This window comes from Lepidochelys kempii, chromosome 6, assembly GCF_965140265.1.
Source record: "Lepidochelys kempii isolate rLepKem1 chromosome 6, rLepKem1.hap2, whole genome shotgun sequence".
NCBI classification, from domain to species: Eukaryota; Metazoa; Chordata; order Testudines; family Cheloniidae; genus Lepidochelys; species Lepidochelys kempii.
The window spans coordinates 4553859-4580280 of NC_133261.1; the positions used below are offsets into that span (position 1 = coordinate 4553859).

The window sequence follows — 26422 nt, forward strand, 5'->3', positions numbered from 1 at the left end:
CCTCTCCCTAGGATCAGAGGCTCAGAGGACAGAGAGCTAAGTGGGACAATGAGAACTGGTGACATGAAGTCAACTGATTTCCTGGAGGCTGGCCACTGATGGATGGACAGGGACATACCAGCTCCCACCTTCCTCTTGCCCTGTAGAGTAATCAGTCCTCCACAATGGTGGTTGACAAGCTCTTCCTAAGGCCCCATGTACAATGTATTATGTGGCCCCATCAATTATTATTTTAACTAAAAAACAACTCCCCAGCTAGCCTTTATAGTTGTAAAGAAAATCTTTTAATGCAACCCTCACATAAACAGATGCAATGGCATCTGTCCAAGTCTACAGAGAAACTTAAAAAATAGGTCAGAGAGGTGTGAAATGCCCCAGTTCAACTCAATAGTATGTTAATACTGGAACCGTAAAGGGATAAATGTCAATAATGTTAACTACTTGACATTTTAGTAGCTGCAGCCAGCTAAATTATTCTTTCAAGGAGCACTTGACTGATTGGATAACTGACATCTCAAATAGGAGAAGTGATACATTTCCTGGCATGACTTTTGTAAATGAATCGTCACTGATGCTAAAGTTCAAAGAACCTTTTGGGACTAACAAACATTTCAGTAAAAAACCCCTCAGTGTTCATCTGAAAAACAGATATTTTACGTATCCTACAGAGAGGATGGGCAGTAAACTTACCACTGTTTCTTGAATATTTTAACTCTCTTGTGGTGTTAGACCAGCTAGTTCTCTAGTATCCAGAGTCATGTCCTAACGGAGAGATCCAGGGGACAGGGGAATGGTGTCCTCGAGGGAAGCTCTATTGACATTTAAACTGATCAAACCCCAGAGAAATACACAGTAGAGGAGAATCCTACAATCCTAGCTTGGCACCGAAGGTGGAGAAGGTTGCTCAGGTCCCATCTAGCCTATCCTCACACTGGTCCAAGGCAGGATGATCCCCCCACAGTTTATCCTCTGGGATTTAAAGATGATCTGGAGAAGAACCGATGGTTCTTCGCCACTGGGCAGGGCCCTGGGATCCTTACCTTGGCCCCTAAGTGGACAGGGAATTGATGGGACCTAATGGAGCTTCTCCACGCAAACCCCTGTGCTGCAGGCAGGAGGATCTGGGCCTCTGAGAGAACAACTGGGATTAGACACCGGGATCACAAGCTCCATGAATTCGTACTGACCTGCTCGTGTTGGGGTGGAGCCAGGAAGCTTCACATCCCCTGGAAGAGAGAAGGAAAGAGGGAATCAGATACTGGGTTCGTGCTGCTCATGAGAGATCCCACTCGATATCTGGTATCTGACTGGCTAAGCCACTCACATGGCAGTGCAGCTAATTACCATGTACTAACTCTGTATCTCTGTAGCTACTGCCCTGAGCAGTAATTTCCATGGATCTCTTCACCGTGAGGCTAAGAGGGGGGCTTATTAATTCACTCTTACGGCCTGATCCTGAGGAGGGTTAAGTGCTCACCACTCCAAATGGGAGTTCAGGAGCTCAGCACCAACCAGCATCAGGCCATTTTACAGCACCCACCATGCTGAGTTTGTGAATAGGGAGGGAAAGATGGTCTTGGAATGAAGGCACCAGACTCCTGGGTTCTTCTTTTAGCCATGTGAAGGAGTGTGGGCTGATAGTTAGAGCAGGGGATTGACAGGTTTAGACAGCAGTCATGTCCTTTTGATGAGTACCTTAATATCGCTGAGAGGGTTGAACAATGTTTGCGTGTGCTAGGACTATGGAGGACCTGGGGTGGCCATATGGCTGAGAGAACTTGAGCCCCTTGATTCCTCTGGGCTGAGCAGGGAGAGATGAGACAAGAGGAAAGGATGATGCACTTATGGGTGCAATAGGCACAAAACAATGCTGAGAGATTCAGTTCTGCTCAGTGATAATTCTCAGGAGCGCAGGGCACCTGTGCAAAGAGATATGGGTCTTCATGCTGGTGAATGCAAGGTCAGGAGCTAATGCAGTTAATCATAGAATCATAGAATATCAGGGTTGGAAGGGACCTCAGGTCCTCAAAGCAGGACCAATCCCCAGTTAAATCATCCCAGCCAGGGCTTTGTCAAGCCTGACCTTAAAAAACTTCTAAGGAAGGAGATTCTGATAATACCACCCTGAGCAATGAAAGATGAGGGGACATCAATCAATGTACTGTCCTAGTTGGGTGTAGTCTCCACCTATAGGCTGGATACACTCTGGGTCTGATGTTGGGTTGGGAGCGAGGCTGGCTGGATGGACATTACCCCTGGGTGCGAGGCCAGCCAGGGAGCAATGAGTTAGCTGGTGTGTCTGTGCTCCCTGCCCTCTCCTAGGTGGAATCACAACTTCCCAGCCAAGTGTCACAGACCCGATCCCTGATGGAGCTGCTCTAGCTGTAGAGGCAAGGGCTGAGTTTGGGAGCAAGAATTGGAGCATTCTCTCCCCCTCGGTTGTTGTGAGATTCTCCATGGCCATGGTAGGCAGAGTGACTGCAGCACAGTGCTGGGTGCCTCTGTTTGGGGACTAGAGTGACGTGATCTCAATGGGCATTTCCAAACCTGCTCCTCTGCTCTCCCTCCCCAGCCCAGCCCCAGTTCACATTCCCATGGGCTGTAGGAGGTGGCTGTGCACATGTGTCCTGCCTTATTGTGTGCACACGGCTGGCCCTAGCAACTACAAGCAGATGCTGGGAGAGGGCTTCCTGCACAATCCTCTGCCCTCTGCCAGGATCTCTGGCTGAACCCACCTGGTCTCACAGTTGTCTCCCAGATCTGTTGCTGTGTTTTCTTCTCCACCAGGCTGAGCTCCAATTTGCCCCCCAAGTCTCTGGTGTAGATTTCCATGTCTGGATCCAGGGGATGAACTGCCATATTGGAGAACTCCAACTCCTGCAGCAAAGAGAAGTCACCCCCTTGTGGTGAGCCCACCTGAGCCGGCAGAGCAGGAGTGGGCGATGCATGTGGATCCTCAACAATCCTCCCCAAATCCTTATGTATCCTTAATAATCCTCCCTGAGTTCTCAGAGGAGGAGGGGCCTTCTGCGTTTGACCTCCCATTACCAGGAACACAGTAGCCGTCAATATAACTTTCATCCCTTTCTCACTCACTTCCTGCCCCTGGGCTCGCTCTGCCCTCAGACTGACTGAGCCCCTCTTGGTTCACTCCAACTGTCCCACTGAAAGCATAAGAGGGGCAGATTCAGCTCCCACCTCTGTGCTGACGATTCCCAGGTCAGCCTCTCTACCCACTCTGCCAGATCCCTGCCTCCTCTGGTATCTCTTGCAGCCGGTTCATACTGAGCTCAGCTCCTCACCTCCCCTTCCAACCCCTTCCCTGTCTCTGCCTTCTCCATCCCTGTCAATAGCTCCACTGGCCTCCTGTCATCCAGGGCTCCCTGCAGCACAGAGCCCCCTTGCACTGTATCAGGGAAGTAGGGTCAACATTGACTGTGAGGTGAGAGCACCCCCTACTGAGTCATCCTCTACATCCTGTGCCATAACCTCTGATTAAAGATACAGAACAGAAGGAAAAACAGTTGAAGTCTTTGAAATGTAAAGTAGTAAATAAGGATTTGATTGTAACAACATCCCTTGTTCCCTTTCCTGTGCGCTACAGAGAGTTTTTAGAAGGAAAAACCACCTTGATGTCTCAGATGGTATCAAAGATGGTAATAACTGTGCTCTTTGGGGAAAAGTGAAGTTAGCTGAGAGGGGCTGGAGTTGTCATAGTTACTGTTGTTGTTAAAGTCTGATCCTGTTTCCAGTAAGACAAAACAAGACAAGACAAGCACACAGAAAAGGGGAGAGAAAAGAACAGCAAAGAAAGAAAATGCTTTTGTCTCTGATGCTGACTCTCACTGGCTACTTCATTGCTGGAGAAACATAGGCCCAGCACATTGTCTGATCAGCCTGTCCGAGACCTGGCAAACTCATACAAGAGTCCGGCTGTCTACGGAATAGCTAGAAGCTGCATCTTTCTGGTCACAGGCTTACAGCAGTGTTTCAAAATCTCCAGACTTGGCTGGTCAAGCCAGACTTTCATTAGACAGATGGAAAAAGGAGAGAGCTAGGACAGAAAAGAAATAAAGTAGGGAAGGGAAAGAACACATGGGGGAGGGGAGAAGAGAGACAAAGTCTCACATCCCAGGTAGTACTCGAGATTCAGCTGAAGCCAGTGGAGGTGGCGATGTCATCTGGGTTCCTCTTCCTGGGCTGGTCTGGTCTGGACATCTTTCAGGATGGAGATGCAGAAGGTCCGGGTCCCAGGAGACGGGGCAAGTGGCAGCTATCAAGGTGGAGCTCACTCCTGTAGCCAAATTTCTCTCCCCAAATCTCTTTCTTTAAGGACCCCAAAAAGGAGTGAGGGGAACAGCCCATCCTCTCATAATTTTGTCCTTCAATTAGGCCTATCTGCAGACAGCTGCAGCGGCACAGGAGCTAGCACAGAGCTGTAAACAGGGGAGTTTGAAAGGGGAGTTTGTCTTGTGGTGCTTGTGTGGGGTTTGGTTTTGCTGTGGGTGGTGGTGTGGTTTGTGTTTCCCAGATTAACAGGATTTAGGTGGGAAGGCTATGACAGATTCAGAGGTGGCAGTGGGAGTGACCCATGTAGCAGATGACACAATGAAGATGACTGGATGTGGAAGCTGTGGTATGTACATGATCCTGGAGGGGGCACCTGGTAAGAGTTTTGTCTGCATGAAATGCCGTCTGATAGAGCTGATGGAGGAAAAGATCAGAGGTTTGGAGATGCAGGTGGAAAGTCTGGTAGAGTTTAGGAAGGGGTTTGAGCAGATTATGGAGCAAAGACATGAGGTATCTGAAGGGAAAAGCTCAGACTTGCAGATGGAAGCAGGACTAGGGAATTCTGAGGGGAGACTGGGTGAGGAAAGTGGTCAGTGGAAGCATGTGACTAAAAGAACTAGGCAGAGGAAAAGACGGGCTAGTGAAGGAGAAATAGAGCTTCAGAATAGGTTTGCAGAGTTGGAAAATGAAGAAGGGGCTCAGCAGGTAGTCACTGAAGGTGACAGGGCAAGGAAGAAGAGAAGAGCGGTTAGTCCTATAGGAAAAGGGGAAGAGTTAATGGAGATTACACCAAATATGAGCCCCAGGAGGATACAGGATGGGTTAAAAAGGATTACAAGGGAGAATGGGAATGGAAAGAACTTGCAGCCAGAGGGAACAGGGGATAGACTGGAGAATAGCACCGTCACTAGGAAAAGGCAGGTCTATGTGATTGGGGACTCTTTACTGAGAAGAATAGATAGGCCTGTAACCAGAGCTGATCCAGAAAATAGGAGGGTGTGCTGTCTTCCAGGTGCTAAGATACGGGATGTAGACCTGAGGTTGAAAAGGATTCTAAAGGGAGCGGGAAAGAATCCCCTAATTATCCTTCATGTGGGAACAAATGATATGGCTAGATTCTCGCTGGAAAGTATTAAGGGAGACTATGCTAGGCTGGGGAGGACGCTTAAGGAAATTGAGGCTCAGGTGATCTTTAGTGGGATTCTGCCTGTTCCTAGAGAAGGGCAACAAAGGTGTGACAAGATTATGACTATCAATAGATGGCTTAGGCAGTGGTGCTATAAGGAGGGCTTTGGGATGTATGGTCATTGGGAGGCATTCATGGATAGAGGACAGTTCTCTCGGGATGGACTTCATCTGAGTAGGGAAGGAAATAGACTTCTAGGATGGAGGCTGGCACAACTGATTAAGAGAGCTTTAAACTAGGAATTTGGGGGAGATGATTGGGAGATGTCCAGGTAATCTCCACGCCAGAATTTAGCATAGAGTGGAAAGAAAATGAAGTAAGAGTGGATACAGCTGTAGGTAGGAGGAAGGGCAGTGTAGATACAAGTCGAATAGGTTATACTGGTAGTAAAATAACCGTGCCTAATAGGGTACAGAATGTGAGTGAGGCCAAACAGCAAAAATTAAGATGTTTGTACACTAATGCAAGGAGCCTAGGTAACAAAATGGAGGAACTAGAGTTACTGGTGCAGGAAGTGAAACCAGATGATATAGGTATAACAGAGACCTGGTGGAATAGTAGTCATGACTGGGCTACAGGTATTGAAGGGTATGTGCTGTTTAGAAAAGACCGAAATAAAGGTAAAGGTGGTGGAGTAGCATTGTATATCAATGATGAGATAGAATGTAAAGAAATAAGAAGCGATGAAATGGATATGACTGAGTCTGTCTGGGCAACAATTAAATTGGGGAAGAAAACTATTAGAGCCTCCCCTGGGATAGTGCTTGGGGTGTGCTATAGACCGCCGGGATCTAATTTGGATATGGATAGAGCCCTTTTTAATGTTTTTAATAAAGTAAATACTAATGGAAACTGTGTGATCATGGGAGACTTTAACTTCCCAGATATAGACTGGAGGACGAGTGCTAGTAATAATAATAGGGCTCAGATTTTCCTAGATGCGATAGCAGATGGATTCCTTCAGCAAGTAGTTGCTGAACCGACTAGAGGGGATGCCATTTTAGATTTGGTCTTGGTGAGTAATGAGGACCTCATAGAGGAAATGGTTGTAGGGGATAATCTTGGCTCAAGTGATCATGAGCTAATTCAGTTCAAACTGAATGGAAGGATTAACAAAAATCTGCAACTAGGGTTTTTGATTTCAAAAGGGCTGACTTTCAAAAATTAAGGAAATTAGTTAGGGAAGTGGATTGGACTGAAGAATTTATGGGTTTAAAGGTAGAGGAGGCCTGGGATTATTTTAAATTAAAGCTGCAGAAGCTATCGGAAGCCTGCATCCCAAGAAAGGGGAAAAAATTCATAGGCAGGAGTTGTAGACCAAGCTGGATGAGCAAGCATCTTAGAGAGGTAATTAAGAAAAAGCAGAAAGCATATAGGGAGTGGAAGAAGGGAGGGATCAGTAAGGAAAGCTACCTTATTGAGGTCAGAATATGTAGGGATAAAGTGAGACAGGCTAAAAGTCAAGTAGAGTTGGACCTTGCAAAGGGAATTAAAACCAATAGTAAAAAGTTCTATAGTCATATAAATAGGAAGAAAACAAAGAAAGAAGAAGTGGGACCGCTAAAAACTGAGGATGGAGTGGAGGTCAAGGATAATCTAGGCATGGCCCAATATCTAAACAAATACTTTGCCTCAGTCTTTAATAAGACTAAAGAGGATCTTAGGGATAATGGTAGCATGATAAATGGGAATGAGGATATGGAGGTAGACATCACCATATCTGAGGTAGAAGCGAAACTCAAACAGCTTAATGGGACTAAATCGGGGGGCCCAGATAATCTTCATCCAAGAATATTAAAAGAATTGGCACAAGAAATTGCAAGCCCATTAGCAAGAATTTTTAATGAATCTGTAAACTCAGGGGTTGTACCGTATGATTGGAGAATTGCTAACATAGTTCCTATTTTTAAGAAAGGGAAAAAAAGTGATCCAAGTAATTATAGGCCTGTTAGTTTGACATCTGTAGTATGCAAGGTCTTGGAAAAAATTTTGAAGGAGAAGGTAGTTAAGGACATTGAAGTCAATGGTAAATGGGACAAAATACAACATGGTTTTACAAAAGGTAGATCGTGCCAAACCAACCTGATCTCCTTCTTTGAGAGAGTAACAGATTTTTTAGATAAAGGAAACGCAGTGGATCTGATTTACTTAGATTTCAGTAAGGCGTTTGATACTGTGCCACATGGGGAATTATTAGTTAAATTGGATAAGATGGGCATCAATAGGAAAATTGAAAGGTGGATAGGGAATTGGTTAAAGGGGAGACAACAACGGGTCCTACTGAAAGGTGATCTGTCAAGTTGGAGGGAGGTTACCAGTGGAGTTCCTCAAGGATCAGTTTTGGGACCAATCTTATTTAATCTTTTTATTACTGACCTGGGCACAAAAAGTGGGAGTGTGCTAATAAAGTTTGCAGATGATACAAAGCTGGGAGGTATTGCTAATTTAGAGAAGGACAGGGATACCCTACAGGAGGATGTGGATGACCTTGTAAACTGGAGTAATAGGAATAGGATGAAATTTAATAGTGAGAAGTGTAAGGTCATGCATTTAGGGATTAATAACAAGAATTTTAGTTATAAGCTAGGGATGCATCAACTAGAAGTAACGGAGGAGGAAAAGGACCTTGGAGTATTGGTTGATCATAGGATGACTATGAGCTGCCAATGTGATATGGCTGTGAAAAAAGCTAATGTCGTCTTGGGATGCATCAGGAGAGGTATTTCCAGTAGGGATAAGGAGGTTTTAGTACCGTTATATAAGGCACTGGTGAGACCTCACCTGGAATACTGTGTGCAGTTCTGGTCTCCCATGTTTAAGAAGGACGAATTCAAACTGGAACAGGTACAGAGAAGGGCTACTAGGATGATCCGAGGAATGGAAAACTTGTCTTATGAAAGGAGACTCAGGGAGCTTGGCTTGTTTAGCCTAACTAAAAGAAGGTTGAGGGGAGATATGATTGCTCTCTCTATATATATCAGAGTGATAAATACCAGAGAGGGAGAGGAATTATTTAAACTCAGTACCAATGTGGACACAAGAACAAATGGATATAAACTGGCCACTAGGAAATTTAGATTAGAAATTAGACGAAGGTTTCTAACCATCAGAGGAGTGAAGTTTTGGAATAGCCTTCCGAGGGAAGTAGTGGGGGCAAAAGATCTATCTTGCTTTAAGATTAAACTCGATAAGCTTATGGAGGAGATGGTATGATGGGATAACATGGTTTTGGTAATTAAATATTCATGGTAAATAGGCCCAATGGCCTGTGATGGGTTTTTAGATGGGGTAAGATCCAAGTTACCCGGGAAAGAATTTTCTGTAGTATCTGGCTGATGAATCTTGCCCATATGCTCAGGGTTTAGCTGATCGCCATATTTGGGGTTGGGAAGGAATTTTCCTCCAGGGCAGATTGGAAGGCCCTGGAGGTTTTTCGCCTTCCTCTGTAGCATGGGGCACGGGTCACTTGCTGGAGGATTCTCTGCTCCTTGAGGTCTTCAAACTACAATTTGAGGACTTCAATAGCACAGATATAGGTGTGAGGTCTTTTTTAGGAGTGGTGGGTGAAATTCTGTGGCCTGCATTGTGCAAGAGGTCAGACTAGATGATCATAATGGTCCCTTCTGGCCTAAATAAAATATCTATGAATATCTATCTGATACACCAAGTTTAGTTCATTGATTTCTAGTCCCACATTTTCTTGTTTACCAGGCATGATCTTAACACAGTCCTTGCATTAGATCCTGAGGGCCTTTTTGTTTGGACTAATTCAGTCTGTCTCCCTTCTGTACCTTTTCCCATCAGTACTGATTGTTATGGGTTATTTTGACGCTTCATGAACTTACACTCACTTTTTACAGTTGAGCTCGCAATAATGGTAAATTTGCAGACCCAGTTATCACAGCAGACCTTAATATTGTTAATCCTCAATGGAAGCAGAGAGTTTAAATTTTACATACCTTAGGTGTCACTTCTATTTCTGAGGGACTGGATACAAAAGAACAAGAGCCGAAGCGTAGGGGCTTGCTTTTAGAAGGCTTGCGCACCCTTATTGACTGGTACTTCATTTCATTGTCCTCAATTGCCTGTGAAGTACAAGCACCATTATTCCTTGGAGATCCAAAGAGAGATGGATGGGCCCAGGGGAGAAAGGGTCCAGATTCCTTTTTAACTGCTACATCGCAGCCAACGGGGAGAAGAGTCTTTGTGATCCCAGGGGCAGTGGCATTACAAAAGCTGCAAGTGAGGAGTAACCTTGAGGAACCTGCATTTTTAGTGTGATTTTGCTCCCAATAAGGAAAGTCAAATCTGCTCCCCATCTTCATTTCATGGCTGGATCCATATTAAATTAAGGGACTAAGAACTGACAGCAACCAGCTTTGTACCTTCCAGAGGGCCTCCAACAAAGCCAGGTGAGACCAGACTATATATGGAATCATAGATTAGGCTTGGAAGGGACCTCAGGAGGTCATCTAGTCCAACCCCCTGCCCAAAGCAGGACCAACCCCGACTAAATCATTCTAGCCAGAGCTTTGTCAAGACGGGCCTTAAAAACCTCTAAGACTGGAGGATATCCCTGATGGCAGTACCATAAACAGCAGGGATGTGGGGTGGGGACAGCAGCAGGCCTTATTTCACATAATGAGCATCTCAGGCCTTCTTTCTCCAAGAAGCAAAGAGAGGCCAAGACAGTCCTGAACGATTCCAAAGGCCTGAGACAGACAGTCTCTTCGGTCCTCACACGGGGCTTCAAAGAGGCATGTGAGAAAGCCTTTATGTACACATAGAGCAATGCACAGGCGGTAACCCTGGGGGAGGGGAGGGCTGCATGTGATGCACTCGTTCCTCTGTGTAGCTGCTTAATTGTCTAGCCATCTGGCTGTTTAGCCATACCCGGCTGCCTTCCTTCCCATATATAAACCCAGCCCAGAACTCCAGAGCTCTCTGCCTAAGCTGTCTTCCTTATCTGTGTGGCCCAGGTAGGCAGCATGTCCCATCCCAGTCACATGGGACTGGACATAACTCACTCAGATTCAACGGAAATCCTTTCTAACATTTCCGAGGTAGAATTACACTCTGGGGAGTGAGTTTGGAGTCACTCGGCCCTCAGAAGCACACATCACTGCACTGGTTTGTGCAGTTATTTCACTACAGTGCATGCTAGAGGATGTTGCAACTCACTCCTTCTTCTCAGCCCAAGTGTAGCTTGTGGATCTGGACAATGTATATCTACAGTATATTATTATTGTATTCTCCTTTACCTGTACTAGTGAGAGATCACTGGGTATCAAGTAGAGGTGGAGGGTTACATCTGCAGCCCTGCTGGACCGATAAAGCAGCACCAGGGTGTGTATTGGAGGAAATAGCTTAGAATAGATCTGTTTCCAAAGCAGTCCAATTGGAGAGAAGCTGGGGTTCTCCAGCACGGCGTGGAACGGCCTCACCCGTGTTGGACTTTCCAGGATCATCCCCCAGTCAACAAAATGGGCCACTTGAAGCTGAGAAATGTCAACCTCTGCTGCTGTTGAAGGACAACAAAGAACGTGAGATTTTACCTGTCTTGTTCCCCTAGCTGCCTAATGGCTGGATCAGGGCTTGAGAGTCAGGACTCTGTTCCCTGCTCTGGAGGAAATGTCCATTGTAGACAGCTCACTGCTCATTTGCTCTCCCCAGTGTGAGATCAGCATTTTGAAACCAGTGTTTCTTGCTTCCTGTCCCAAAAGATCAAATGACCTTTGCCCAATTTCCTACTGAACCCATGGCTCTGGAATAATCTTTGTCATGGCTCTGCTCCTACATTCTTTCTATACATTGGTGACCAAAATTGGACACAGTACTCCAGCTGAGACCTAATCCGTGCTGAGTAGAGCGGTATTATCGCCTCCCGTGATTTGCATACTATACTTCTGTAAATGGAACCTAAAATTGCATTTGCTTTTTTTGCAACAGCATCGCATTGCTGACTCATGTTGAGATTGTGACCCCCCACCACTCCCAGATCTTTCTCAGCAGTGCTGCTGCCAAGCCAGTTATCCCCCATTTTGTATTTGTGCATTTGGTTTTTCTTCCCTAAATGTAGCACCTTACATTTAGAAGGGTGTTGATAAGTCGGAGAGAGTTCAGAGAAGGGCCACAAGTATGATTAAACAATTAGAAAACATGCCTTATAGTGAGACTCAAGGTGCTCAATCTATTTTGCTTAACAAAGAACTGACTTGATCATAGTTTATAAGAACCCCAATAGGGAACAAATATGTAGTAATGGGCTCCTCAGTCCAGCAGAGAAAGGTCTAACAGTGACAGTAATTAACCATTGGAACAATTTACCAAGCTTTGTGGTGGATTATCCATTACTGGCAATTTTAAAATCAAGATTGGATGTTTTTCTAAAAGATAGGCAATACGTTTGGGGAACTTTTCTGGCCTGTGCTATGGAGGAAGTCAGACTAGATTATCACAATGGTCCCTTCTGGCCTTGGAATCTATTAATCTAAATACCTTTAAAAACCTGGCTTATGGAAATCTCCTGTGTGGCTGAAAGGAGCTATAGAATGCCGTTTGTAGCAGTATTTTACTACCGTACCTGCAAGGCACAGGAAGTGCGGGAGGTGAACGGCTGCCACGGCCCTAGGTGGTTCTACCCTGATGTTGAACAAAGGGCTGGACACCATCCATTGCTGCTTTTCAGATGTGCTCATTCGCCGATCCCAGGAGTCGTATCCATATTGGATGGTCACGGCTGCTATCACCTCAAACCCCAGTTCAGTTTCAGAGCAACGGAACGAGCCTGCCCTTGGGAGGTGAACCCTGCAGAGCATGGGGAGAAAAGGGTTAAACAGCACTGGCTGGAACCATCTCACTACCTTTTCCAACTGACCCCAGGTGCCCTCACATTTATCTCCTTAACTCTAGCTCCAGCTCAGCCCTGTGCTTTGATATCAGGATTACTCTATATACAACAACAAAAGCTGGGTGATAATGAGAACACTTGGACCTTCTCAGACTCCATCCCTGTTAGGAGTTAAGGAGAGTCAGTCTCACTGGAAGACTGAAAGCTAGTTGCTGGCCCAGCACTCCAATCACTTAAGCATTAATCAGTTCCCACAGGAAAGACCTGATGGAGGAGTGGAGTACTTCATTACCTACTCAGACTGGAGGCTGATAAGCTAAGAACATAAGAATGGCCATACTGGGTCAGACCAATGGTCCATCTAGCCCAGTGTACTGTCTTCTGACAGTATTCAGTGCCAGATGCTTCAAAGAGAATGAACAGAACAGGGCAATTATCAAGTGATCCATCCCCTGTTGTCCACTCCCAGCTTCTGGCAATCAGAGGCTAGGGACACCCAGAGCATAGGATTGCATCGCTGAACAACATGGCTAATAGACATTAATGGACCTATCCTTCAGGAATTTATCTAGGTCTTTTTTGAACCCAGTTATAGTTGTGGCCTTCACAACATCCTCTGGCAAGGAGTTCCACAGGCTGACTGTGTATTGTGTGAAGAAGTACTTCCTTTTGTTTGTTTTAAACCTGATGCCTGTTAATTTCATTTGGTGACCCCTAGTTCTTGCGTTATGTGAAGGCGTCAATAACATGTCCTTACTCACTTTCTTCACACCCGTCACAATTTTATAGACCTCTGTCGTGTCCCCCCTTAGCTGTCTCTTTTCCAAGCTGAAAGGTCCCAGTCTTTTTGAACTCTCCTCACGTGGAAGCTGTTCCATCCCCCTCATCATTTTTGTTGCCCTTTTCTGCAACTTTTCCAATTCTAATATTGCTAATTATAATTACAAAATCATAGCTAAGTATCCCATTAGCTGAGAGGACAGTTAAGAAGAACTGGAAGGAAGTGCAGAGCGGGGTGGGGGGGGGGCTGGCAGAGTTGGGAAGAAGTCAGAGCTCAGGGTGGCAAAATCTCTTCGTCTTCCTCTCCCAGGGGAAAGTAGCTGAGGACTGGAGAAAACTGTAGACCACGTTGCTGTGCAGGTCTGTGATGGTGGTTTTGGGGGAGGTTATAAAAATAACACTTATGGAGGTGCTAACAAACAGAAGGTTCATAGATTCATAGATATTTAGGTCAGAAGGGACAATTATGATCATCTAGTCTGACCTCCTGCACAACGCAGGCCACAGAATTTCACCCACCACTCCTGCAAAAAACCTCACACCTATATCTGTGCTATTGAAGTCCTCAAATCGTAGTTTAAAGACTTCAAGGAGCAGAGACTCCTCCAGCAAGTGACCCGTGCCCCATGCTACAGAGGAAGGCGAAAACAGTGTCCCAGGCTGTTTGCGTGGCATCGCAGGACATTGAGCCCACCCCATGGGATGCTGCGCACTCAGTGTGATAGGAGCTGGCCTGCGCTCCCAGACACAGACAGCTGCAGAGGGGGTGACACCGAACTCCCAGCCCCAGCTCTTACCTGTACATCTCCTGGTTCCCATCTGGGCCCCGAACAGTCTCAGGGTGTATTTCTTCTGGAGGATCCTAAAACACAGGAACTGGCATTAACTTGGCCCCACTGGGGATTTCCCACTGCAGAGCTCTTTGCAGAGGGAATCTGAGCAGCTGTGGCCAAGTGTTCAGCTGGGGGCTGTTTCCATGGCCTGGGACCCTGGCAGCGTGGCTGGCAGGGGGGACTCTGACCAGCTGGATTCCAGCCCCACAGTCAGTCATTCCCTTGGTGCATTTCCCAGGGGACAGAGATGCCCCGGTCTGGGCAGTGGTGTAATTCTCAGAGGTATGGCTGAGAGGGAGGGGAAGAGATAGAGAGAAGGGTGAGGCAATAGATGGACCGACAGACAAGGATCTGAGTGATCCCACAATCCTTTACCTCCTCTCTGGGACACAAGTCACATTTGTCCTGTCCCCAGGGGTCCCTGCTGGAATCCTTGCTCCGGCTGGTCTCTCCTGCAGCAGAGAGGGGGAAAGGCCCTTTCACATCTCACCTTCTCACAGCATTGGATAATGAGCCCCCATCCCCCGTGCACAGCAATGGGATCTGGGCATTTCCATCGGCAAACTCCCCCATGGATGGATCTGTTCTGTGCATTAACCCAGCTCTGATGCTGCTGCTGTGCAGGGGCCACTGGGCTCGCAAGGCCTGGGGGAAGGGCTCTGTGTTGAGGGAGAAGGTGGGGCGGCACAGGATAGATGGGTTCAGTGAGGGGGACTGTCATAAACATACAGATAAGGGTAGCATAAAATCCCTCCTGAGCAGCTGTACTGAATCTTTACCTGTAGGGGTTAAGAAGCACAAATAACCCAGTTGGCACCTGACTAAAAGGAACAATAAGGAAAGAAGATACTTTCAAATATGCGGGGGGAGGTTTTGTTTATGCTTTCTTTGTTTGTTCCCTCTCCGGAGGGAGAGAGAAGCCAAGCAGGGACAACATCTCCTGAAAATATACCTGGAATAATCCATCTAAGAATTATAGAAATTGTAAGTGAGGCAAGGAAATGAGTTAGGTTATCATCTTTTGTTTCAGCCTGTGAATTTTCCCTATGCTAAGAGGTAGTTTTATTCCTGTTTTTTGTAACTGTGAAGCTGAGTCCAGAGGGGAGTCCTCTGTGTTTTAAATCTTTTTATTACCCTGTAAAGTTACCTTCCATCCTGATTTTGCAGGTGTGATTCTTTTACTTTTTTTCTTTATAATAAAGTTCTTCTTTTAAGAACCTGATTGATTTTCAGTGTCCTAAAAACCAAAGGGTTTGGTCTCTGCTCACATTGTAACCAATTGGTTGGTATATTATTCTCAAGCCTCCCCAGAAAAAGGGGTGAAGAGGTTTGGGGGAATATTTTGGGGAAACAGGGACGCCAAGTGACCCTTTTCCTGCATTTTTGTCTAAATCACTTTGTGGTGGCAGCAATACTGTCCAAGGACAAGGAAGGGAATTTGTGCCTTGAGGAAGTTTTTAACCTAAGCTGGTAGAAATAAGCTTAGGGGGTCATTCATGCAGGTCCCCATATCTGTACCCCAGAGTTCAGAGTGGGGAGGGAACCCTGACAGGATCAAGGCATAAAGGGGAGAAGAGTGGGCAGGATGTGGGGTGGGGGCAGAATAGGGAGGGGAGAGCCCAGAGTGATCCTGCAAGCACCGGAGATTAAACCTGATGCGGGTGATGAGGGCAGTGGTGGCAGGGTCGGATCAGGGGATGGTCAGAACAACAGGTGGAGGGGACGTTTTGTTTCTTTCTGCTCAGCCATGAGCGAGGCCCATCAAACCACCTGCAACTCTGGGCAATTTGAACCTCACTCACCTGCAGCACCAGCCGCAGACCCAGTGGAGGGCAGGAGGGTCTGTTTCCAGATGATCTCTGGGGAGTGAATAATAATAATAATAATAATGTCATTATTGTCTATTTCCCAGGCGCCTTCCATCCCAAACTGCTTTCCAGGGATAAACATGTAGCCACCTCTGGGGTGGGGCACAGCAGACCTATGGGGTCAATTAGCCTTATATCCTGACCCGTTCCTGCTGCCCCTGATCAGACCAACAGGCCCATCTAGCCCAATATCCTCCCACCTCCCTGTCACCCAGATCAGACCTATGGGTCTGTGCAGTATGGCAGAAGTTTGGCAGCACAGAAATGCAGCTACTTCTGGGGTTGGGGCAGCTGGTTAACAAATGCACAGCAGTGTTGCACAGTAATCGCTCACTTTGGTGCTGAAATGTAGCCACTTTTGGGGTGGGGCACAGCAGCTGGCGAACGGCCACCCAGTGATGCTGCACAAATAGCAGTTTGGGACAGGAAGTGAAAGAGAATCCTGAGCCTACTGCACTTGGAGGCTGTGCACAAGCCGAATTGCTTATACCAAATGGTAACTGCAAGGAATAAAGTGGACCCACTGGCACTGTGAGAGCAGAAATGCATGTGGCTGCGATAGGTGAGTGTGCATGACAGAGAGAGAGAGAGAGAGAGAGGTGGAGCTACAATCAGCACCACCCACCTTCTGCTGCCTCTGTCTTTGCAGCAGAATTGGGGTCGGAGTCACTGTCTTCATCGATGCATCCTGAAAAGAAAAATGGAAACTGACAAAATTCCAAACAATCTGAGCCAAATTCTGACCTCAGTGAACCTGGTGTAAATCCAGAACAACCTCACTGAGTCAGTGAAGTCAGGGCTGGATTCTGATCTCAATTACACAGATCTAAACTTGGAGTGATTCCAAACAGATTAACCAAGAGTTCCAGTCCAGTGTGCTATCCACTAGGCAACACTACCTCCCACTTTGCCCACATCTTTCCTTGAAAACAGAGGTTTGAAACTGGACGGCAGTAGGTGAAAATTTCATTGTACTATTATTTTTCCATCACTGCAGCACCCTGTACTGGCCTATGGCAAGGCAGAGTCCCCTGCCCAGGAAGAGCTCTCAGCCTGTAAACCTAAAAGACGATAGAAAGATTTCCATGCACGTGCACAAACTGGAGTTCTTTGAAGTTGACTCTGCACATTCCCACTCATGGAATACGCCAACGATACAGTTCTGAGGGTGGACAGCAGTGCCCTTTGGAGCACCCTCCTGCCCTATTCTTGCCCTGCCTGTATGTGCTGAGGGTCTGGCTAGGAAAGGGGGCCTGGCGCTCCAGTCACCTTGGTTCCTTCCACCACCTCCTCAAGTCCAAAGTTGTAACTAGTACCCTAAGGAAGTGGGGAAGGTGGACAGGGAGTAGGAATGTGCAGAGTCCATCTCTGAGAACTCCAGCTCCAGGTGAATAACGTTAATTTCTTCTTTCAGTGGCCTCAGCACGATCCCTCTCATGGGACAGTTTGATAAGCAGCACTCCTGTCTCTGGATGGTGGGATGCGGAGTCCTAGTTAAACAGTAATAGTAATATGGCCTTACCAATTTGGCTCCAATCTGGATGCCAGATCAGGGCAGTGGTGTTCCATGAAGGTGTGAACAGAGCTCCAGGTGGCAGTTCTGCAGATCTCTAAAGTTGGGACATGTCTAAGGTAGGCCATGGAAGCCGCCTTTGCTCTGGTGGTCTCTTGGAAGAGGGACAGAGCCACGTAGGAGTGTGTAATGCGTGTAACTTCACCTCCCCCGACTGAGGGTGAGGGCTAGGAAATGTACTGGCAAGTGAATTGAATATTTGAGATAGAATTCTGTTACCACTGTGAGGAGGAGTTTAGGGTGAGGGGGAAGAACCCCTTTATCTTGTGGAAGACTATAAATGGTGGGTCATCCATAAGAGCTTGTAACTCTTCCCTTCTAGCAGATAGAATGGCCACAATGAAGACTGTCTTAACTCACCTCCCAAAGTCTCAAAGGGCAGTTTCATGAGCTAAGTATGAGAAGGAGGTCCCGTGTTGGTGTAGGTTCCTTGACTGGAGGGTAGACATTCATTAGTCTCTTCAGGAATCTATTTACAGAGTCATGACTAAATACAATCTCATTGTCAATTAACACATGATGCCACTTTCATGGATAAGAAAAGCCTTAAGCATCTCAAATGAAGTGTTTCAGAGTAGCAGCCGTGTTAGTCTGTATTCGCAAAAAGAAAAGGAGTACTTGTGGCACCTTAGAGACTAAATAAATTGGTTAGTCTCTAAGGTGCCACAAGTACTCCTTTTCTTTTTTCAAATGAAGTGGGTACTCCAATGCAGGTTGAACAGGAGCTGAAATTGGGTTTATGCTCAGAGCTAAGAGAACCTTTTCCACTTAAGGTCATAACACCTGCAGGTTGGCTGTTTCTTGGAGTTTGAGAAAGTGTCTTGAACTTTTTTTGAGCAGAACAGACTCCTGTGGTCCATGCTGCCATATGCCATTATGGTGGGTCTGGGTGGCAAATCCAATCACTCTTACGGGTCAATAAATATGTGGTTGCTAGGAGACACAGACTCCTTATGATATCTTTAGGAGGTCTGAACATCATTATTGTCTCGCCCATACTGTAAGGGGAGGGTTGGGGGTGGGAGGGGTACTGAACTGAATGGAAAAGCCTTTGGACAATCTCCAGAATCCATCTGTCCATAGTGATGGCACTCCAAGTGTTGAAGGAGTGAGAAAGATGGTTTCTGAAGGTGTGTGGGGGGGGGGAGGCAGGCAAATGAGTGATTGGGTAGAAATTGCTCAGAGGTTTTCAAGGATCTCGTCAAATCTGAGACCTGGTGCATAAGTAGATGATGAAACTAATTTCCCTTCAGGATGGGGCTTATAAGTCTCGGGGGGGAGGGATAGCTCAGTGGTTTGAGCTTTGGCCTGCTAAACCCAGGGTTGTGAGTTCAATCCTTAAGGGGGCCATTTAGGGATCTGGGGCAAAAATTGGGGATTGGTCCTGCTTTGAGCAGGGGGTTGGACTAGATGACCTCCTGAGGTCCCTTCCAACCCTGATATTCTATGATTCTTCCCTTCTCTGCTGAAGATGAGCAAGGGGTTTCTGCTGATATTGTTTCTTTTTCACTAAATAAGACAAAGACAATTGGTATTGCTGCCTGTGATACCTGAACATTGGCACATCAAACCTCCTCCTCAATGACTTAGAGATCTTAGGCAATCCAGCTGTAGACACAGTGTCCTTTATCTTTTCTAGAAGTTCATCAGTTCCAGCACTGAATAATCCATGCCTCTCAAATTGAAGATCTTCCACCCTGGTTCTGTTTTCGGGAGGGAGACCAGAAGAGTGAAGCCAAGACTTATATCTTAGTGTAATTGCTGAAACTGCCACACTGGAAGGTGCATCTCAGAAGTCAAACAAGCCTTTAAATCATGTTTTGCCACTGGCTGGCCTTCCAAAATGGATGTTCTGGCCAGTTTCCTCTGCTTTTCTGGCAGAGACTTTGCAAATAGACCAATCATCTCCCTTAGGTGGTATTGATACCGAGACATTACTGCCTGGTAGTTGGACACTCTAATGCTCAATGTAGCAGAGGAGAAAACTTTCCTACCCAGGGTATCTAATTTTTGGCCCTTTCTATCAGAATGGGTAGAATGGAATTTACCTCAGTTTGTTCTCTGAACAGCAGCTGCCACTACCAATGAGTTTGGAGCAGGGCGAGTATGAAAATCCCTCAAGGGGAAGTTGATAGTTTGTCAGCTTTCTTAGAATTGCTTGCCCAGGGGTGGATTCAACCTGATTTTGTTGTTCTTGGTTTCTGGTTGCAAACCCTGTAGGACTAGAATAATCCTTTTTGAGGGTGATTCCAAAGTATCAAATGCTAGATGTGTTGGAATGCTAGGGCTGAAGCCATACTGGGTCAGACCAAAGGTCCATCTAGCCCAGTATTCTGTCTTCTGACAGTGGCCAATGCCAGGTGCCCCATAGGGAATGAACAGAACAGGGAATCACCAATGGCCATGGAATGGTATTCATGGTAATCATCAGGGGTTTCAAATATACAAAGCAGGCTGGGTATTTGACACCGCTGGGATAGAGAGATTGAGAAGTTACCTAATAGGATACTGACACTTTACATTGACACACTCTTGCCTTGCAAGGAGCATGGGAGAGATTCAGGGACATGGTGAGAGAGCAGAGTTAAGGCTGTCTGGGGTAATGGCATTTCCAGAGACAAAATTAGTTTCTGATCACACAGATGCTATCACCAACATACTGGAATGAGTCAGCAAGGGTTCTAGTAGGGGTAGGTCACAATGGGAAGCTTTCAGGGACGATCAGGCAGCAGCGAGGGGACCAGGCCACCCGTTACAGGACAATGGGAGGTTTTAGGAACACAGTTATTCTGCAGACTAACCTGCTTTGTCCCTGTGTGTGGTTAACAAAGGGTTAATGGAGCCATGCAATAACTTACCCACAACTCTGAACCCAGTGTTAGCAGATGGACCTTGATTTTCAGGGAGGGAGGAAAGGAGGGCTAGAAGCAGAGAAAGAGTGACAGACAGCATCAGTCTCATGGAGCCTAAGAGCCCTTGGAGCAGGGGTATTAAAAGGGGACATGACACCCCCAATGGCCATGGACCCTGCCAGCTTCACTCACCCCCAAGAGCTGCCCCTCCCACCCTGTGGGGGAGACCCCTCCCTCATGGGACCCCAAGTCCCTTCTCTCCCCTCACCTGCCAGACCTTATAAAAGGAGAGCTGTGAGAGTCGGGGGGAGGGGGCAGAGAGAAGCTGGGTCTGGGAGACAATAGTGAAGGGGGCAGAGAGGGACAACTATCGACACTCCCACTGCACACGCTGCTGTAGAGGGTCCCAGGGAGGCAGAGGGAAGCCCTCTCCCCATTTTCTCCCCCTCCCCAACCCCGGGTCCCAGTTTTTCACTATCAAACAGTGCTCACCCAGCAGAGAGGGCAGGAGGTCGGGGTGAGAGGAGCGGGAGGTACCTGCAGCCTCATCACTTACTGTGCTCACCAATCACTGCTGCTCTCTAGTGTAGTTTCTCCACATCGCCCCCCCCCCCGCACCCCACACCCCTTTGGAGTTAGATCTGGGCCCAGAGAAAAACCCAGATGTAAGAGCCCCTCACCCCAGAGCGGAGAGGGGTTTGAGAGCTGATGTGACTGGTACAAACAGCTCCTCTGTGAGACAGGGCAAATCAGAGCCCCATCACTTGTGTCTGCATCACTCCCCAGGCCATGACGGGGAGGGGCTTGCAGCTGATGGGATAACAAAACCCTGGCCTGTCGGGGTGAGGGATGCCCAGCTCTGGATTGTGCAGCTGGAGCTAGTTTTGCCTGGAATGGACCCAACAGCACCAAATATTGAAATAATCTCCCCGCGCTCCACACAGCTGCACATTGTACAGTATTGAGGGGGCTGCTTGAACACACATGTCCCAGCCCCAATACCACAGTGATGGGTGAGGGATGAGCTAGTGGCCTCTTTGGGATGAGCACTGGGTACCGCCCCTTCATAGCACAGAGGGAGCATGTTTTCTTGGTGTCATGTATTTACTCTGTGACTTTCCAATGAGGTCTCTGTTAGCTGCTGTCGATGTCGGGCAGAGGAAGCCCTGGTACTCCAGCCTCCACATGATCTCTGGGTTCATTGTTTTAGTTCTGATGTTCTGGTATTGCTTCCTGTTCAGCACCTTCCCATGGAGAAAATTCAGGACTGTGTTGACATGGGAGACGCGCTGGATCAGCTGTTCTCGGTGCCGGTCAACAAAATGTTTCCCTGGGGAGAAGGACAGCACCAAAAAAAAAAAAAAAACAGTCAGTTACTGATTTTATCATTTATTTAGTTTGATTTATACACACTACAATAAAAACTCCCTAGCCCATCCTGTACATCCAGACCTGACCTCCATGCCATTACACTGGGGCTACTCCAGACACCTGCAATGAGTCCCAAAGGGATGGGGCCTTGAGAGGGAATGCCCTGCTAGCCACCCTCTCTCTTGTAGCAAAGGTCTCCTTTGCTGACCGTAACAGGAGCAGTGTGCCACAGGGAGAGAGGTGGGTAGAGGGTAGTCCAAAGGCATTTAGGGCTTTATAGGTCAAAACCAAGATCAATGTAGAGACCCACAGGCAGCCAGTGCAGGTTGTAGGGTGCAGGTTTGCTCACAAAATGGCCCCTGCTTAGCAAGTGGGCTGTCAGATTCTGCACCAGATGCAGGCCCTGAGTAGCTCTAATGCAGAGGGGACAGAGGCAGGGATAACAGTGGCAAAGTCTGTGTCCAGAAGGAGGAGCTGAAGCCTCCCAGCCGTCTAGATGGAAAAAGCCAACCTGGCTGCTGCTGCTCCCTGGCCTCCTAGTAACAGCCGGGATTCAAACTAGACTCCGAGATGGTGAACCCAACCAGCCAAAGGTGGGTGCACACCTTCAGTCAAAGGGGCAGGAATCACCCCCACCATCTCTTCCTGTTGCTTCTCCCAATCAGACCACATCACCTCAGTCTCAGTTGGTTTGAGTCTCACCCAACTGGCTCTCTGCACTATAAGCAGGACATGACATAAGCACCACAAAGGAGCCCTCCTGTCCCCCGACCCGCAATGGACAGGGTTTTTGAAGGCAGTTCTACTGCCCAGCTGTGAAGTGATGTGCTCTCGCTCCAGTGGAGAAGAGACAAAAGAGCCATCTGGGCCTGTTGGGCACTAACAAGGTGCACTGTAAGGCTTGTTCTGCCTGACTGGGGGAGCTTAAAAAGGGAAAACCTGCCACAGGAAGAGGTGATGAACAGGAGGAGAGCTGCTCCCCCACAGAGACTGCGAACAGAGACAGGTCAGCTGAGAGGGAGACCATTGCAGGCCTCACCTCTCTCGAAGCTGCACAGACCGACTGTGAAGCAGGACAGCCCAAGAGGAGAGGCTGGAGGTAGACCCCACTAAAGACAATAGAGCTGCGGCTAGACCAAGCCCAAAGGGCTGAATCCAGAAAGACTGCCTGAAGGACATTTGCCTTTCTTTGTCTTCACTCGGATTCCCCTTTCTCATAAGGGGAAGAGAGGGGAGAGGACCTTTCATTCGTCTGTTTGTTCTACTCGGAGAGCCCCTCATGTGCTAGGAACTAGGGGAAAGGACATTATAAATGACTGGAAGCAGGGTTTGGAGGGGATGCAAGGGAGCCACACCACACCACACCAGTGCTGAGGAGCCAAACCCCACAAGCGAGAATAATACAGAGCCCCTCAGAGAAGAACCTTAATTTCTTTCATCCCTTTTATGAAGAGGAATCTCAAAATGCTTTACGGACTGTAGAGATGGAGATTGCTCATCCTGTACTGAAATATGGCTACCTGTGGGGTGAGGTGCAGCAGCTGAAGAACAGTTACACAGCAACAACTGGTTGACCAGAGACCAGTCAGATGCCATGATGGGCGGATAGCAACTGAGGGCTCAGAGCAGCACTTGTCTGTGGCTGACCTGCCCACCTTCATTCCTGTGAACTCCAGAAACACACAGCTAAGCCCTTCCCCACTTTTGCTGTCCAGCTCTTTTCCCTCCTGTGACTCTGACAGTGCATTCACCATGGCAGCTAAGCTCTCAGCTCATAGACCCCAGGCTATGACTGTTTCCTGGTGAAGAGAGCCACTCATTTCATTTCCTGGGCCCGCAGCCCTTGTCCAGCTAACACAATAGCAGCTCCCAGCACCTGTCTAATGGGATGATCCAGGAGGAATATTGGAAGGGGTAGGGCAAGGTGGGGTGGTTTTAGGAAAGAGGGTTTAGAGGGCGAGAGGCTGCTAGGATGAGGGTGGGTCCAGCAATGGCTGGAGGTTTTAGAAGCTGTGTCATTCTGCAAATCCATGGTCACTAGTGCAGTTAACCAAGGGTTAATTCTACTGGGCCATTAATAACTCATTCACAGCTCCTTCCCTGGTACCAAAGGGGGAATCTGTAAACCTTGTTCAGCCCAGATACCACAGTGATGGGCAAGGGATAAACTCCTAGAGAGATGCCAGCAAAATCATGGAGCAGGTCCTCAAGGAATCTGTTTTGAAGCACTTGGAGGAGAGGAAAGTGATCGGGAACAGTCAGCATGGGTTTACCAAGGACAAATCCTGCCTGAACAACCTGATTGACTTCTATGATGAGATAACTGGTTCTGTGGATATGGGGAAAGTGGTGGACATGATGTGTCTTGACTTTAGCAAAGCTTTTGTTACACAGTCTTCTTGCCAGCAAATTAAAGATGTATGGATTGGATGAATGGACTATAAGGTGGATAGAAAGCTGGCTGGATTGTCGGGCTCAACAGGTAGTGATAAACGGCTCGATGTCTAGTTGGCAGCTGGTATCAGGAGGAGTGCTCCAGGGATTGGTCCTGGGGCCAGTTTTGTTCAACATCCTTATTGATGATCTGGATGATGGGATGGATTGCACCCTCAGCAAGTTCGCAGATGACACTAAGCTAGGGGGAGAGGTAGATACGCTGGAGGGTAGGGATAGAGTCTAGAGTGATCTAGACAAATTGGGGAATTGGGCGAAAAGAAATCTGATGAGGTTCAACAAGGACAAATGCAGAGTCCTGCACTTAGGACGGAAGAATCCCATGCACCGCTACAGGCTGGGGACCAAGTGGCTAAGCAGCAGTTCTGAAGAAAAGGATCTGGGGATTACAGTGGATGAGAAGCTGGATATGAGTCAGCAGTGTGCCCTTGTTGCCAAGAAGGCTAACGGCATATTGGGCTGCATTAGTAGGAGCATTGCCAGCAGATCGAGGGAAGTGATTATTCCCCTCTATTTGGCTCTGGTGAGGCGACAGCTGGAGTATGGTGTCCAGTTTTGGTCCCCCCACTACAGAAAGGATGTGGACAAATTGGAGAGAGTCCAGTGGATGGCAACAAAAATGATTAGGGGGCTGGGGAAATGACTTATGAGGAGAGGCTGAGGGAACAGGGCTTATTTAGTCTGCAGAAGAGAAGAGTGAGGGGGGGATTTGATAGCAGCCTTCAACTACCTGAAGGGGGGCTCCGAAGAGGATGGAGCTAGGCTGTTCTCAGTGACAGCAGATAACAGAACAAGGAGCAGTGGTCTCAAGTTGCCGTGGGGGAGGTCTAGGTTGGATATTAGGAAACACTATTTCACTAGGAGTGTGGTGAAGCACTGGAATGGGTTACCTAGGGAGGTGGTGGACTCTCCATCCTTAGAGGTTTTTAAGGTCAGGCTTGACAAAAGTCCTGGCTGGGATGATTTAGTTGGGGATTGGTACTGCTTTGAGCAGGGGGTTGGACTAGATGACCTCCTGAGGTCTTTTCCAACCCTAATCTTCTCTGATTCTATGAGGTAGCCCTCCCACTGGGATGGGCTTGGGGAACTTCAATTTATTTTGCACCAGTTACTTACCTTCCAATTCCTCAACAAGAGCTAGGTTTGTCTCCTTCAGTGCCTGGTAGAGCCGGTCCTTTTGCCATGTGTCCCAGCTCGGCACTATCTTGTACAGCTTCCACATCTTCAGGGGGTCAGTTACAATGCTCTGGCACTGCTCAGTGCTCAGCACTTTCCTGCACAGAGCTTCCACATTGGAGACTCGCTGGATCAGCTGCTCTCGGTGCCAGTCGACAAAGTGCCCCTCTGAATAAGGGAACATATAAAAACAAAAACAAAACATAAAACAGTGCTGTGAATTACGGATCCCATGGTAGGTTGTTCTCTGGGGTTGTTTACTCAGAGCCTTGAGCAGGGTCTGGAGCAAAGCTGCACTGTCCCCAGGAGGAGCTCCAGGATGGATTGAGTCTCCAGGGTCACAGCCCCTCCCCCATTCCCCAGCACACAGGGGGACATGCCCAACTGAACAATCCCTTTGGTCCCCATCTGCTTCCACACTACACCCACCCAGTTCTATGGGCCGGGGGGCAGAGCCAGAGTCCCTGTTCCTTGCCAGTGCTATGGGGTGGATTGTTCCCCAGAGTCACATGGAGGGAGCAGCCCCCTTTGCTCCTCTCAGTGCTGTGCCTGGCACCTGCACAAGGAAAGAAGGTCCCTTCGGGCTCCCCATGCGCGCTACATGGACAGGGCAGCATGCAGGCCCAGGTAACAAAACTCCTTTATTTCTCTAGTCCGTCTTATCCAGGTGACTCCCTAAGAGCTACAAAGGTAGTAAAGATGGGGACCACTTATACACTATAGAAATGCAGCTACCTCTGAGGTAGGGCACAGAAACTCTTTAACAACCACCCAACAACACAGCACAAGAACTTAAGACGGGAATGACAGAGAGCAGGTTTTGGCTGTTGGGAAGTGGGGATGGGACCTTTGCTGGACTCCTGGCTGCATCAGCAGGGTAGAGAGAAATTGATAAGTCCCTCACAGTGATATTGATCTCAGATATGTCTCTGGGGCCGATGATGAGTTGAGGAGATGGTCAGAGTTAAGGCTGCGTATCGAGGTGCAGCACTAACTTCTGCCTTTGCTCTAGCAGCTTCCAGCACTTGCATATTGGGATGATCCAGGAGGAATATTGGAAGGGGAAGGCAGGTTGGGGTGATTTGAGTTTGGGGCACAGAAGGAGGATAGGCAGCTGGGAGGAGGCTGGCTCCAGGAACAGCTAGGATTTGTAAAAGCAGCACTATTCTGTGAGGGTTAACACCCCATA

At 47.7% G+C, this 26422-nt stretch overlaps 1 protein-coding gene across 7 annotated transcripts in view; it reads right to left on the reverse strand.

Annotated features, from left to right (window-relative positions):
- The window catches only part of LOC140912354 (uncharacterized), a 121957-nt gene that overhangs the window by 51930 nt on the left and 43605 nt on the right, over positions 1 to 26422 (reverse strand). For 5 of the 7 annotated variants that reach the window (XR_012159274.1, XR_012159273.1, XM_073346609.1 and 2 more), the window contains 12 exons: positions 25174 to 25401; positions 21341 to 21562; positions 20239 to 20301; positions 16433 to 16495; positions 15742 to 15798; positions 14315 to 14391; positions 13904 to 13968; positions 12060 to 12283; positions 10738 to 10997; positions 9436 to 9561; positions 2736 to 2877; positions 1188 to 1226 (listed from right to left, as the gene is read on the reverse strand). Coding sequence is in view for 5 of the 7 variants with exons in the window: in XM_073346609.1 (XP_073202710.1) it covers positions 1188 to 1226; positions 2736 to 2877; positions 9436 to 9561; positions 10738 to 10997; positions 12060 to 12283; positions 13904 to 13968; positions 14315 to 14391; positions 15742 to 15798; positions 16433 to 16495; positions 20239 to 20301; positions 21341 to 21562; positions 25174 to 25401 (1566 nt within the window). In the remaining 2 variants the exon portion in view is untranslated. Of the gene's footprint in view, positions 1 to 1187; positions 1227 to 1695; positions 1802 to 1832; positions 1920 to 2735; positions 2878 to 9435; positions 9562 to 10737; positions 10998 to 12059; positions 12284 to 13903; positions 13969 to 14314; positions 14392 to 15741; positions 15799 to 16432; positions 16496 to 20238; positions 20302 to 21340; positions 21563 to 25173; positions 25402 to 26422 lie in introns of those variants that run through there. The other 2 variants (XM_073346611.1, XM_073346612.1) reach the window with 2 other exon arrangements.